Source organism: Pygocentrus nattereri, chromosome 5 (assembly GCF_015220715.1).
Source record: "Pygocentrus nattereri isolate fPygNat1 chromosome 5, fPygNat1.pri, whole genome shotgun sequence".
NCBI classification, from domain to species: domain Eukaryota; kingdom Metazoa; phylum Chordata; class Actinopteri; order Characiformes; family Serrasalmidae; genus Pygocentrus; species Pygocentrus nattereri.
This window is the reverse complement of record NC_051215.1, coordinates 41,307,974-41,323,755: the sequence shown is the minus strand read 5'-3', so window position 1 is coordinate 41,323,755 and position 15,782 is coordinate 41,307,974. Positions and strand designations below refer to the sequence as shown.

General features: G+C 39.7%; 1 protein-coding gene across 4 annotated transcripts in view; it reads right to left on the bottom strand.

Annotated features, from left to right (window-relative positions):
- Positions 1-15,782, bottom strand: part of vcla (vinculin a) — a 61,031-nt gene that overhangs the window by 39,487 nt on the left and 5,762 nt on the right. For all 4 annotated transcript variants that reach the window (XM_017696542.2, XM_017696543.2, XM_017696544.2 and 1 more), the window contains exon 2: positions 5,923-5,993. In XM_017696542.2, the coding sequence (XP_017552031.1) occupies positions 5,923-5,993 (71 nt within the window). The remainder of the gene's footprint in view (positions 1-5,922; positions 5,994-15,782) is intronic.

The following is a 15,782-nucleotide window of genomic DNA, read 5'->3' as shown; positions in this document are numbered from 1 at the left end:
AGAAAGCTTCTCTTCACCACAGTGCGTGAGGCGGAGGTCCACATTAACTCAGGCACCTCCCTATCTGACCTGAGGATCACTGAGCACCACACAGCCTATATATAGACAAGTTCACATTCCCTGTCACCAACCACGTGTGTGCTGATTGATGCGCTCAGAGCCAGCTTGTGTTTATGGTGCCAAATGTGTCAGCCTGGGCATTTCTGAATCCCAATGGACCTTTTGCTGCATTTAAGGGAAATCCTATACCTAGCCATTTTATGCCGGATCCAGATACTCATATGTGAGAGAAGTGACGGACCTATTTCTGCATGTTGGTGTCTTAACAACACCTTTTAAGACCTCCACTGCACAGCAATGCACACAAACTCAAACATGGTACGTGTTACTGTCTTTACTGAAAATTGTAATCAATTTCTTCATCAGTTCTGCTGACTTTTAACCATTCATCAGTGGTCAGTTTCTGCACACAGGACGTCTGTTGGCTGGATGTTTTTGGTTGACTATTCAGTAATATTTTAATATCCAAGATTTCACTTTTCAACCTAGTCTTTGGGCTTAATCTTAGAACTGGATACTATTACTAATAAAAAATAAAAAAATTACAGACATTTTTATGACTTTAATTTTGTATGACCTTAAAATCTATTTTAAGATTTTATAAGACTTTTTAAGGATCCACAGGAGATCTGGCTGATGCAGATCTCCACTTCATCTTAAAAGCTGTTTTAATGTCAACTGCATTCAAAAATCACTGCAGCCCTATGAATAGTCCACAGTGTTACCACATAGATATTCGCATATTCATTAGAAAGAAGATAAAAAGAGAAAACATTATTCTGCGCAGAGACTGCTCCATTCAGCCTGGCTTACAGCACTCTATAAGTGATGAGCTGACTGTAGAGCAGAAACTAATACGGTATGACTAATTATGACTCATTGGCCCCTTTTCCAGTCCTATGCTTTGGATCAACAGGGCTGGAGTCCAGCACAGTTTGGCGATTTCCCTCCTCGCGCATCTACTGCATCTGGTAAATTACAGATGAGTTGAACCAGGTGTGTCTGAGCAAAAAAGCTTTAATGCTGGACTCCAGCCCACCAGCACTGGAACTCTGGTCTACTTTATGAGAACCTCTACTTACTAATAAAGTCTTTATAGATACTTCATGAAAATATAAACCATATACCACATGCCAAGATGTCATCAGGAAACAGAACTTCTTTCTTAATGTTAGTCTGGAGGACCACATGAAAAAACAGCATTTTAATACATTTATACACTATAAAGACAAAATTATTGGGATTATAGAGTTATTAATTATAGAGTTCAGGTGTTTCAGCCACTCTCATTGCTAACAGGTGGATACATTTAAGCACATACCCTTGCAGACTCAATAAACAAGCACTGGCTGTTTAATACTGATGAGCTCAGTGACTTTAAACATGGCACTGTCATACACTGCCATCTTCTCCACAAGTCAGTATGTGAAAGTTCTGTCCTGCTAAATCTGCACCTGACAACTGTAAGTGCTATTATTGTGAAATGGAAGCATCTAGGAGAAACAGCAGCTTAGATATGAAGCAGTGAACCACAAAAACTCACTGTGTTGAAGCGCTTCTGTTGAATCACTCATTAACAAGTCCCAAATTGCCTTTGGAAGCAATATCAGATAAGATAAGATGCCTTTATTGTCATTGCACAGTGTACAATAACATTGAGCAGCAATCCAATGGCACTTCACATACAAAATAATTAAACATAATGCTAAAATACACTGCTCAAAAAAATAAAAGGAACACTCAAATAACACATCCTAGATCTGAATGAATGAAACATTATCATTGAATACTTTGTTCTGTACAAATCTGTTCTGTACAAACAAAGTTGAATGTGCTGACAAAGTTGAATGTACCCTCCTACGGCCTCCTCCACGTCTCCTGATGTACTGGCCTGTCTCCTGGTAGTGCCTCCAGCCTCTGGACACTACACTGACAGACACAGCAAACCCTCTTGCCACAGCTCGCATTGATGTGCCATCCTGGATGAGCTGCACTACCTGAGCCACTTGTGTGGGTTGTAGAGTCCATCTCATGCTACTATGAGTGTGAAAGCACCACCAACATTCAAAAGTGACCAAAACATCAGCCAGAAAGCAGAAAGGTACTGAGAAGTGGTCTGTGGTCCCCACCTGCACAACCACTCCTTTATTGAGTGTGTCTTGCTAATTGCCAATCATTTCCACCTGTTGTCTATTCCATTTGCACAACAGCATGTAAAATTGATTGGCGATCAGTGTTGCTTCCTAAGTGGACAGTTTGATTTCACAGAAGTTTGATTTGCTTGGAGTTACATTGTATTGTTTAAGTGTTCCCTTAATTTTTTTGAGCAGTGTATATATAAAATAGTATATACATGTATACACTTGCCTAAAACAATATAAAAGAGAATGACTATAAAACTATATATTATAAACAGACAATAGACAATAGACAAGTGAGGTAGCAGTTAGTTATTGCACATTCCTTGGACAGTTTATAGTTATATAATATTATGCATCTTAAGAATTATTGCACAGAAAGAATGTATATTGCACACTCGAAAACAAATAGTGCAGTGAATAATAAATAGAACAGAGGTGGAGTGGAACAATGGAACAGTGTACAGTGTCCTATGAAGTGCCAGTAAAGAGTTGTAGGGGTGTTCAGTTCACTTCTACTGAGCATAGTGTTCTATAAAAAGTCCTTGTCAGTGTGTGTGTACATTGTACCAACTGTAAAGTTTGGTGGAGGACGGATAATGTTATGGGTTGTTTTCAGGGGTTGGCCTAGACCCCTTAATTCCAGTGAAGTGAAATCTTAACGTTTCAGCATGCCCAGACATTTTGGATGATTATATGCTTCCAAGTTTGTGGGAACAGTTTGGGGAAGGCCCATTTATGTTCCAGTGTGACTGAGCCCCAGTCCACAAAGCAAGGTCCATAAAGGCATGGCTGGTTGAGTTGGGTGTGGAACTTGACTGGCCCACACAGAGCCCTGACGTCAACCCCATCGAACACCTTTTAGAATGAACTAGAATAGAGATTGTGAGCCAGACCCTCTTACCCAACATCAGTGTCTGATTTCACAAATGCTCTTCTGGATGAATGGGCAAAAATTCCTCCAGACACACTCAAGTCTTATGGAAAGCTTCCCAGAAAAATGGAAGCTGTTATAGCTGCAAAGAAGGACCACTCCATATTAATGCCTATAGATTTAGAATGGGAAGTCATAAATGCTCCTGTAGATGTCCCATTACGTTTTTGCCAAGGTGTAAGTAGATAAGAGATTTGTTTTTTTGCCTGTTTCTGGCAGCAGCATGTCCAACATTTTCATCTCAAAATAACGACTCATATTCTTTTTCCTTAATCTGTGGAAAATAATCCAAAATTTCCAAGAGGTCAAACCTAAGCCACAATTTGAGAAACTGCTGTATGAAACTTCAAGGGTTCTTTAGTAAAGACAGGGGTTCTATATAAAACCATAAACACTCAAATAACCCTTTGCATGCTTAAATGGTTCTTTGCATGTTCTCATTATTCAGATTGATGGGGAATGTGTTGTATATGGCTCTAAATAGGGCATTTGTAAAAAATGTTTTATATAGTTAGGATGTCAACCTTGTAACAACAGAAGAACCCTTTGCAAAAAGGTTCCATACACAACACATTCTCCATCAATCTGAAGAACCATTTGACCTTGCAAAGAACAGTTTAAGCATGCAAATGGCTCTTCGAGTGTTCATGATTCTATATAGAACCACTGTTTATACTAAAGAACTATGTTTTTTAAGAGTGTAGCTGGCTAGTGGGCTTCCACACTGTTATATGGGCATCAAAACAATGGCAGTGAAGTTAACAGCAAAAATAGCACACAAAATCAAGTCAGTATTGACTATCAACTTGACCCACTGGACGACTTTCCTCATTATAATAACAATGTTATCCCAAGATGTCGTACACTGATAGGAAAATTCGATAAATGCATATGCCTTGAGGTAAAAGCTCAAAAAAGCCCCCCTGATCTTATTACAGATGTTTAACGGTAGCTGCTTTGAAATAATAAATTGTGACAGTCACAATTTAATAGAAACATACAGTTTGTGACGGCACAGAAAGTTAGCAGATCTGCTCCTTGGTCATCTATTTGCTTTAGCCCACAGTCAGGGATTTCAGAACTAATGTTTTGATCTCTGCGAAAGATGTTTTACAGAGCATAACACCGTTCAGTGGTGTGTTCCTCAGTGAATTAAATGAAATAAAAAATAGATGCTAATTGTGTTTTTAACATTTAAGAAAACCACAAAATTTTCACAATTGGATTTGACAGTGGTGAATATGCTTAGCATGCTGGGCAAAAGTACTCAAATATTCAAGGGAATAAACAAAAAAAACCTTTAATACCTCAGCAATTCTGGACAGAATGTGTCAGTGAGTGAAAAAGGCAAACCTGTGGTAATGCAGATTAGTCTAGACTTGCACTGCTGTCTGCAGCTGCCAGTGAAAACACCTTTCCTCTGGGAAAGTGCCTATTAAAATAACCATTATCCATGCTGTTTGTTGTGAATCCAAGCCAGGAAAGTAATTACAGAGTCATAGGTGGTCATAACTACCACTTAAAGCGCAGTTTCAATGTTTTAATAGACCCAATAATTGACTCCAATTGTACCGAGAATGAGTTTTTAGGATGTAATAATGTAATACTAAATGTAATAGAACTTTGAGCTGTGAAGAACCCCTAGGGGTGGAGGGGTGAACTAACTTGAAATGTTGATCTGCAGGCTCTTTAAAACATTATTCCACTGGGACAATCATAGCAGAGAATAGTTCCCATATTTCCTATTCAGCTATAATGCCTTTGTAGTCAGTGCAAACATGGAAAGACGTAACAGCTTGAGCTCTAAGAGAGATTGAGGGGAGCGGGATGGTGAGAAACACACACACACACACACACACACACACACACACACACAGCATCAATATTAAATAAATTCAACACTAACTGCTGCTCTTCACACCACTTAAATCAGCTTTGCCTGTTGCCCAAGCTCCATTCCTCACAGTGGGAGGAACTCCAGGGAACACTTCAGCATGGTTTCTCTTTCTAGCCAGGGTTATCAATAATGCATCTGCAACTTCTCACAGCAGCATCTTCTAACGGCAGCAGTGTGGCGTCATCAGAGGGCATGAGTCAGCCGTGACAGCCAGAAGCCATTCCAGAGGAGAGAGTGCACCGTATTACAGCTCACCAGCATTATACCACTTATCAAACTCCTGCATCACTTTCAGCTCTTCAGGGAGCAAACTGATGAGAGATGCTGTACAGGGTAAAATATACAAACACAAAGCTCACACTTCTTAGTTCTTGTGATGTGAATTGACAGAGGAAGAAGGAATGTTACTTTAAATTCAGTCATGTTGTCGGGTGCTTTCTTCATGATTGTAAGCCACCAAAATAGAACAAATAAAAGACACTTTGTAGTGAATTCAATTTAAGAAAGGAATTCAAATGTCAAAACAGCTACTCTACAAAAGAATTTAGTATGCAGATGTGATTGTGCAAAAGTATCACAGATGCTATATGTTTAAAATGCTTGCATAAAAGAATACTTGGATTTATGTGGCACTAACATTGGGTGTTTAAAAATATGCTTGACCAAGAACAGAAACAATAAGGTACTTGGAAAATTCCGCCTAATTCATCACTATTTTCACCATTCAAGTGCATGGTCAACTTTATTAGCAGACATTCCTTCTAAACCTGGTGTGCAGTGTGTGTGTGTGTGTGTGTGTGTGTGTGTGTGTGTGTGTGTGTGTGAATGTGATTAAGTTTGATGTATGTTCTCATGATGAGCCCCTGGAGGGAGGCAGGAAGCGCAGGGCTTACTTAATGAAGGCCGGAGGCATGTCTCTCTTCATAATCTGGTCTTCTGTGGTCTGTACCGTCTCCTTCCCCACCTGAATACAACAGGAAAACAGCCTCAGTCAAAATGCAACCCGAAACACAAACACAAACAAAAGGACCGTTCCCTCGAAATGACAAGGCAGGACATTATTAGAATGACAAATTAAAATTCATTCATTTCAATCTGGAGGTTGTGATACTACATGTACCATAAATCTAATACACGTAGATTTTGAGCCATAAAAATATGATATCAGACACACTGATGTGAATTCAGTAATGCTTCAGTGTTCTATTAAAAACTCTTATTAAAGAAATTTCACTGCATGGCTTTCCTAACAGCGACAACCACAGAAGTTACAAATTAAGAAAAACATCCCTGCAGGACACCTGAAACTGATTTACTGACTCAAAAGAAAAAAAGGACACTAAAATGTGGTGTCCAGGAGCTGCTGCAAGTCACCCTATAAACCCTGAAATGATCATTTAAATGTCAGAGGTGCCGGATCGGATTTCGGGGGACTTTTTCGGACCATGTCATGTGTCTCTACATATTAGCTTCACACACAGGGCCTCAAAAAGAAGGAGTGATTCAATGTTTAGGTCTCAAATGCAAAATCAACACTGATGGAGATATGATGACAGCACATAATTCATTTATATCTTCAGAAGAGCTGTCCTTCACAAAGTTTTCTCTTTAAGTACTCTTTCAACATGATACCAGATTCATCCCCTCAGGGAATGGCTCTGAAACGCAGACATTACAAAATGCTCTTTCACACATGACATGCAGACAAATGCAAATCCTCAAATCTTACATAGTGCAGCTTTGCATGTATGTACATTTTTTATATTCTGGCAATTGAAACTAAAAAAATGTTCCCGAGTAACAAAAAAAATGTAAAAAATAAAAAAACATTGCAGTACAAAAAATACAATATACAGTGCAAGAAAAAAATCTATGTATTTTTTCAATCCTACAGAAATCTATTTGTTTTTAATATGACAGATTCAGCTCAAGGCTGTAGCAGTAAAGGCAAACCAGAGCCCTCCAGCACAGTTAAGTTAAACAGTGTCTTGTGGAAAGCCTTTAGTCCTCAAGCAGACGGACACCGCTTGTTAATGGGGTTGCGTGGAGTGGCCGTGGACAATAAGGTCCTGTGTCCTCCAGGATGGTTCCTCCACTGCTGCAGCCTAGGAGACTGCCAGCCAATCAACAAAGCCTGTTGGCTCTCAGTTCATCTGTGGGAAGCAGCTAATGCACCCACTTATTAAATACCTTTAGGGCAAAAACAGACAAATGAAGCAACGAAGCAAAGGCAAACTCTTTTGATTAACTGGAGCGTGAGAATATTAAATGTGGCCTTGCTACTGAAGTGCTATTCCTTACCACACACCATACAAGCAAAGACACTGACACTGTCGTATTAAAAACCTTAAAAATGGAACTATATAATTCAACAAAGGAAAGAAAAATTATTTTAACTTTAATATATGATAATGTAACAAGATTTTATTCCAAGTAATTCTGAGCCATTATTGGTCCATTCATCATTAAATGCTTACACAGTGTTAAGGGCAGCTGCTGTTGATTCATTTGGTCCAGCGTAAGCTGAGCAGCAGAGAGTTGTTTGCTGTGTATGACGACCACATGGCCTGATTACTGAGCTGCTCTTTCTGAATTACAGGAGGAAGGCACTTCTATCTCTCTGAACTTTTAACTGCCTGTCGAGCTCCAAAAGCTGGCAGAGCAAAGGGTCGCTGTGTACCCTCAGCAAATGACAGAGTGCTAAAGAAACAAGAATGCAATAAAAATAGACCTGAGTGTGCGCACTGCAATATACGAACAGGAACTGATGACCTACAATGGGCCATTGATTGCACTGGCACGTGATGCTGTTACGCCTGAGCGATTTAGCTCATCAAAGGCCAAAGAGGGCTTATAAATAATGTTATAAGTCTGGCTAGGCTAAAGAGGTAATGCAGGTCAGGTAGGCTCCTACCCCCTGGAGCATGCCAATCAGGGCACACACACCCACACCCACACACACACACACACACACACACACACACACACACAGTGCTAGTGAGTGAATGGGGATGGACAGAGGCCAATCCAAACAGTCATACAGGCCAAACACAAAAAGGAATGCTGCTCAACTTGCTTGGCAAAGAGACTCCACAGTATCAGCAAGACAAGATCATTCAGTTCAGGTGTCTATCAACTGGACGGGAAAAACTCAAATAAACACAAGTCCAGCACCTATTCCAGTTGTATCAGCATGAGATCAGGAAAAAATAGAAAGCTGATGAGTGTTTATTGTTTTCCCACTTCCAGCTTCTCCTACACCATATTCTTAAAAATAAAGATTCCTACTTGCTTACACTTTTAAAATGGTCTTCACACTCGATAGTCTTCTCTAAATGTTCCTTTAGAGGACACTTCTCAAGCTTGGTTAGCTTTAGCATTGGATCATCTGAAGGGGCAGTGTCTATCACTAAAACCTGTTTTATTAGACATGAAACACTGCCACTTTAATGTTGAGCAGTTAAACACGGTTTCCAGAATCTATTTTGTTCACTTTAAATTGGCGTACATGCATATTTTGTCAGTTCTCACTATATATCTTGTAAAGCCAGTATATTTCTGAATGAATATTGTTTCAAATGTATTCCTCTGTGTGTTTCTAGGTGTTCTATAGGAATGCAGCAATGTGGGAACTTTTTGACCGATGCTGATATCCATTTTTTACCATTTACATATCTGCTAATATCAATGCTGATACATAAACATTTAGAAAATGCAGAAATTAGGATTAAAATTACCTGGATTTAGCAATTCACAGAGATGTAACATTTATATCAAATGCAGCAAAACAAATAAAATACAGACATATATTAGCACAGAAGCCCAAACTCATCTAAATGTTCTGCTGTTCTAGGGTAGAATACATACTTTGTTAAACATCAGTCAAATCTAAACATCCGTCCAATCACGATTTTTTTAAAAGCTAATATCTGTCAATAATTGTATGATTCTGAGACGATCATGCATCACTAATTTTCTCTTGATAGTATGAAAAATGTAATCTGTTACCACAAGTGCTACTGATACTACAAGGTAGCCTAAACTGAAAGTTTGTCAGCTGTATCAATAATAACAAGAGAGGCGGGATCTTCTCAGAATTTTGTAAATGTTCAATTGATATTGCACAATTTCACTTTGCAATAGTGTTACTGAAAATAAGTGTAACTTTGTTGTGTGCTGTGAACGTCCTGACCAACCTGAGATGTTCCAGGTGGGTTTCTGTGGGATGCATGAGGGACATTACATGCTTCTATGTACATAAAGGCTAATCTTGTAGGCTAATCTTTTATCATGTAACATTAAGAGTTCAGCAATGTGTTTTAATACACAGCATGACAGCCATAATATGTAGCAGCAGATCTACAGTCAAGTATTTTGTGCACATGATGCAGCACTGCTGTCTGCCCAACTGCAGTATTCTAATCTGGAAAGACCCAGGAAGGCCCTGCTTAGGGCGCCTCCACCTTACCATCCCCAGAGACAGTGGAACCAGCGACCACATTCCGGACGGCTATTCTTAGCCTACTGTGCCCTGGGTCTGTGCACACCACCCATGGGACAGTTAGTATGGAGGTGACTATGAACCTAAGCCACCTTAGCTGGGCCTAATTTTAAAGTCACTAAAGAGAGTACAGTAGTTATCAAAGAGGAAAAAGCATGTAAACTAGAGAATGCTTTGCAGCACTGGTACAATAAAGCATACATGGCGCTGACTCTGTAGCTCATTCACTGTGACAGGAAACATTTCCAGAGGCCAAATACCCTGCAACAATGGAGACAAACAAGCAAGTGATGATCAAGCAGTCACACTAGTGATTACTCTCATTCTCTTCCTGTTGATTGATCTCCTCTCAGTGAGCATGTCTGTGTGGTGATGTGTTTTTGCGAGGCTCCGGTAATGAGGGGAGCAGATGTGCACTCCTGTTTAAGACCAGGACTGGCGTAGTGACAGGACCAGGCCATGTTTTACACACATCATCTCTGTGAGTGCCATTTGGCAGGTCATCTGTATTTATATGTAAGGCACTTAAAGGTTCCAGATGGAGCACTGATCCTGGCACTAATGATGGACTAACTGTAGATACTGACTACTGCACTAGGTGTAATATAGTCAGACTAATCATCCACAAGTGCATGGGAGTGCCCCATTAACATAAGTAAGTCTTTAAAATATCAATCTACATTTTCATTTCATGACAGAATTTACAATCAATAGGGGTGTAGGGCTTCTTGACATTGTAATACTGCAATGCAAAACTGTGACAATGCATATGTTAACCGCAATGTTTGCCAGTGATTGGCACCAATGAACAACAAGCTCTTCTCCTGCCTTCCTTATGGCTCTAGTGCTGTTAGTAAGCTGTGTAGTAACGTGATTATAGTCCTAAACTTTCTTGAACTTTTGTGCAGAATATTGTAAGAATGCTGAATCGTGATCGTTATCAAATTGTGGTCGTCTGTATTCCATCAAAAGTGAGATATTACAGAACCATAACTCATGACTGTGGTAAAACAATCAGGTCAGTAGCTGTGGTTACAGGCCCTCTCTCAAGATTTTGACATGTGCCTGGCCTGCTTAGATAGTGGAAAAGCAGCTAATCAGCACCGAAGCACATGAGCACTCATACATGAAGAGATTTGTTTTCACTGGAACAAAACCCTTTCAAGTGTCCTTACAAGTCCATGAGCACACACAACAGTGCAGAGTATGTACTAAACTCAGGGGGTTTGGCTATAATGATCTGATTTTGGATCAGCAGTTATGAGCAACTTCACCCAAGAGCTTCTGAGAATGATTACAACCAGACCCTTGAGTTAGACAAAAGGCTGTGACTGGACAGTGATTGCAGGCACCATTTTATACACTCTTGGTGGAAATGCAGTAAAGATTATGAGGTCATATGAAGTAATGCAATGATGTGTCTAGCATTTAGATGAAATGGCGAACTCACTTTGGATATAAATGCTGCATTTAACCTGATAATCAGCATAAGCAAATCCCCACTAATTGCTCTTATGCAAAGTGATCCATCAAAGTCAGAATGTAATGAAGGTAGGCATGTGCTGACATAATACCTTAATAGAATGTTAGTTACTGAACCCTTCATTTTAACAATAAATAGTCTGAAACGCTAACTGCTATATAACTGCTAATTCACCAACCTTTAACCCTGAAGGCTGGTGCACAGACTGCACCATAGCAATGCAGACAACAATCCCCCATACCTAGTGGCTAAGGAAAAGGCAAACAGAGAGATTTAAGATGAACATTGATCATTTGGAGACAAATGGACTTATTTGCATTTATAAGCACTCACCAGCTCGTTCACCAGCTCCTTGTTCGAATTTTCCTGTTCCACCTTAAATAGTTCAGCATTCATTTAAGGTGGAACTGGAAAATTCAAACAAGAAGAGAGCAACAAACATTTTACAAGAAACTATTCTACTTTTGAGGAAAGGTTTCCTGCTGGAGATGTGAGAAAAGTGTCTGTAGCTGAGCTAAAGCTTAAAGCAGAGTAAAGTAAGTTTGCATTTTCATCTATATTATATTTTTTAGACTATACTGGGACATTAGCTAGCATATATTAAGGCAAGCCAAGATGGTAAAATGTTACTTCAATAAAATGGAAATAAAATGTTGGGAATCTCAAGGTGGTTTGATTTTTTTGAAAGACAAAATGGCTCTTCCTAAAATTTGGGTAGCCAACTCCTGGTGTTGACCAGTGTGAAAGCTGTGAAGATGCTTGGACCAATAACACACTTAAACAGCCAACAAACATCAAATAAAACACGAAACCTCATATATGTCGTAGGACCTTGCATGCCACTCTGTATAGCAAAAATCTCTGCAACTACATCCATTTAACTCAAATGCAGTGATGGTAACAATAACAAGGCATGTGTTAAATGTAGCGCAGTATACCCTATTATTCACGATCGGCAGAGTCAGTTCGCCGCTTCTAAAACAAATTAAAGAAATCACTGCTAAGCTAAGCTGAAAAGATTCAGTTCTGAAAGCCATTCAAAGCAAAGTAGCACTCAGCTCCAAAATCACTCCAGTTCAGCACTGATGTGTTCCTAGGTATTACATTTAGTGGGGAAAGAGAGAGAGAATAATGTCAACAGCACACACAATGAAACACCTTTTGTCTAGTTTGTCACCTTTAAGGAAAATGGCATTTAAGCTGCCACACATGCCCCTGCTGCTTAGCATTCACTGAAAAACATGCTGTGTGATAAATACTACAAAGATGTGTTGGCCTTTGCTCTCCTTGATTGGTAGTTTGTTTGAGTAATGACTTCACTACAATGGGAGGTCATGATGAAACTACAATAAAACAAAAAGAGTGTTACAAAAATTGCTTGCAATAGAAAATAATCTTCTATTTAACAGTTCCTAAGAAAGCCTTAACAGTGTGAGCATGTACTGCATGAACTGTTCTGAACGAGTGCCCAGAATGCACCTGCTCCATCAGATAACTACAATTATGCAATTTATTCAAGACTTGCACGTACAAAGAGCCAGCAGGTTTTGTTTCCTTGATCTGAATGCGGTTGTGTGTGCAGTATATATGCATGCAGTGTCTGTGTTTGTGAGTAACATGAATGCCTCTCATTTCTGCTTGTACACACGCCCTAGTACCTGCATTAAGCAGTCACTGTGTGAGCTGACAGTGAAGCAGGCAGGGGGGAATTCTCTCTCAGCGATGGTTTCCATCACATGAGTTTGTCTTCTAGAACTCTCAGCGGCAGAATATCTGTTTACTCTAAAGCTGCAAAAAGCATTTCTCACTGATTACTCCAACCTCCCTGAAGATGCACAACACTTCCTTTAAAGGAAGACTCATTGTACATAACAGCAGACCATAAAAGGTTCTCCACAACTTTGCTTACAAGCCCTCTGCAGACAACTTTCTGGTAATAAAGAATAGGCTACAAAGAGACTGACACAAAGCGCAATGATAGATTGATTGTTTTTAATGCATAATTGATGTAAATGCACAAGCTGTAGCAAGTTGTAGCCTCACTAAAAGGTCGTTTGATCTGACGCTGTGCACTTGCTGTGCTGTGATAATGGATTCAGAGAGAGCAGTCGAGGTCACCAGCTGCTCCTTCCCCAGTCGATGGCACTCCTGTCAGATATCATTAAGCACCAATCAGACAGTTTCAGCCAGTGAAACCTAAGAGCAAAAGCCACACCTACTGTAACTGTACACACAAATGCAAGAGGTATGTAGCTGAATTAGTCTACACTGGCGACCTGTCCAGGGTGTATCTTGCCTTCTGCCCGAAGACTGCTGGGATAGGCTCCAGCACCCCCCCGCGACCCTGACGGAGAAGCTGCTTAGAAAATGGATGGTTGGATGGATGGATGGATAGTGCTGCATAGGTTCAATGTTTATTTCAATACTACAGTGTAGTAATCAGTTGAACACTCTAACTATCAATGTTTTCAACTCAAGACTGTGAGAGTAGTGGAAGTGACTGTATAGACCTCAGTAGTCATGTTAGTCAGTAACCAGTGACCTTGCAATGAAGAGAATCCAGTGACACCCTGGGGAAAAGTCTACAATCAGGCTTTTACATTGTGTGCAAAAGCTTGTGATGAAGGCACCAATAGAAATGCTTCAAAATTGCTTGGATTAAAAACTCTCTATATTGACTTACATTGTTTTTACCTTCTGCTGAAAAATTACCATGGAGTTGTTAAAGATATTTTGGAGACAACAATGAGATGACATACATAAAAGAATTATCACAATGAACAATGAATGATACATAAAAGAATTATCACAATGAACCAAAAGAAATGGCCCATGATGCTGAATGTGCATAATACAGAACATAATACTGAACAGTTTTTGCACTGATGATATAAAAGAGACTGAATTTGAAAATCAGTAATATGAGCCGCTCCAACAAAAATGTTTTACCACAGTTCCCTTTCAACATTGAAAACTGCTACCAGTGACAAAGTCTTGTTATTCTGATATCCTGACAATGCTAATCTGCATACAAATTCTGCATTTCATAATTTTAACCACTACCATAACACACTACAGGTGTTTCCTATAAATGGGGGGAAGCATGGGCTTGGTCGATCCCACCATCATCCTCAGATCTGCAGGTCAGCTCCTAGTACAAGCTCGTACTGATGAGGCCTGAATATCTCCCTCAGTTAGGAAGGGTGGAGTGCTCTTTATATCATTAAGATACTATTAGGATCCTTACTTTGAAACTGATCAAGCTTATGGCTCTATAATTGACCTCACTGGCCATTATGGAGGCCAAATCATGCACAATAAACCAGAGAGGAAATAATTCAATCAGATACAACCTATTTACAGTTAATGACGAATGCGCCATATACTGGTATTATGCAATTAGATATAATCAACTTTGGTCATCATTACATTACAACACACTGTGAACTTCAGTTCAGAAATTTACAATGTCTCTGACTCGCTGTAGCTGATGAGCGCTGAGCATAATTTAGATCTTCCTAATGCTCTTCTTAGAGACTGTTAACATGACACTGCATCTGTTCTTCATATTCCCTTCACACTGTCAGGATGTGAAAATAACAAGCATTGTCAAAATTGGCCTCATTCAGGCTTAGCCCTGTTTGGATTTGCTGAGCGGTTAGTAGAGCTCAGCAAAATGGAATGAATTGAAACAAAGTGCATGTGCTTGAGAATGTACACATAAAAGGTGAGAATTTAGACACAGAGGTGGTGAGAGCTCTGGGAGGAGTAAAGCTGATGAGATTTTGGCAGCGTTCACAGTGTAAAAAGAGCATGTTCATAAAACTCGTTCAGCACATGACAAGGTGTCTTGCAAATGGCAAACAATGGCCGATGAAACTATAAGTAAATCCAGCGCAATGTCAGCGTGGTTTTTAACAAGACATCAAAGAAGATCATGCTGCCCTCTTTTCTAAAGTTCAAAACATTTTAAGCAATTTTCTACTGCCAATCACTTTCATCAGTTCTATTTTTTTGCTCTTCTATGCACTTAAAAATACTGTTAGAACCTCTTAGCACAATTTAGGGATGCAAATAGCTAAGCAACGCTCAAACAAGTACCAATTAGGGTTTTAACAATTGTAGAATTATTGACGTCAAGATGAGGAAGCAGACTGAAGACGTTTGAGAGAAAAGAGAAAAATCAGCTTCACATACAGCTGCGGAGGCCCCAGAGCTAGAGCAGAATCATGATGAGCGAGGAGATGATGACACATCAGACGAGCACTTGGCAGTCACCCAGCCGCATGTTTAGAAGCCTGCAAACTACAGACACGTCCCGCTGGCATGAACTGGAGCTGGAAGTGTGATGATCTATTACTGATTTAGAGCAGATTTTAATGTCATGAACAAAACCCTCCAGGTAGCTGCCCACCTTTTCTGGCAAAACAAGGAATCAGTCTTTCTCAGTCAGCTCTACAGCTGGGTGTTAAAAAACGAGCTTGCGGTTGATTCTGGGTGTATCTTACTAAACTTTCTGTTCCTATTCTTTGTTAAACATCTGTATTCTCATGTTAATTTATTTGGAAATGCTGGACAATCTTACTAACATTGATCAATTCTATCCCTCTTACGACTGGTTGCTATTGTAGTGCACTGAGCACTCTGGTGATCATTGCAATCAGAATCATTTAGTACTTTTTTTATCTCCCTAAGCAACCACTTTGCTCTTTAAGTAACTGGAAGTGGACAGAAAGTGAGTAAACACTGGAGACTGTGTTATAAGTAAT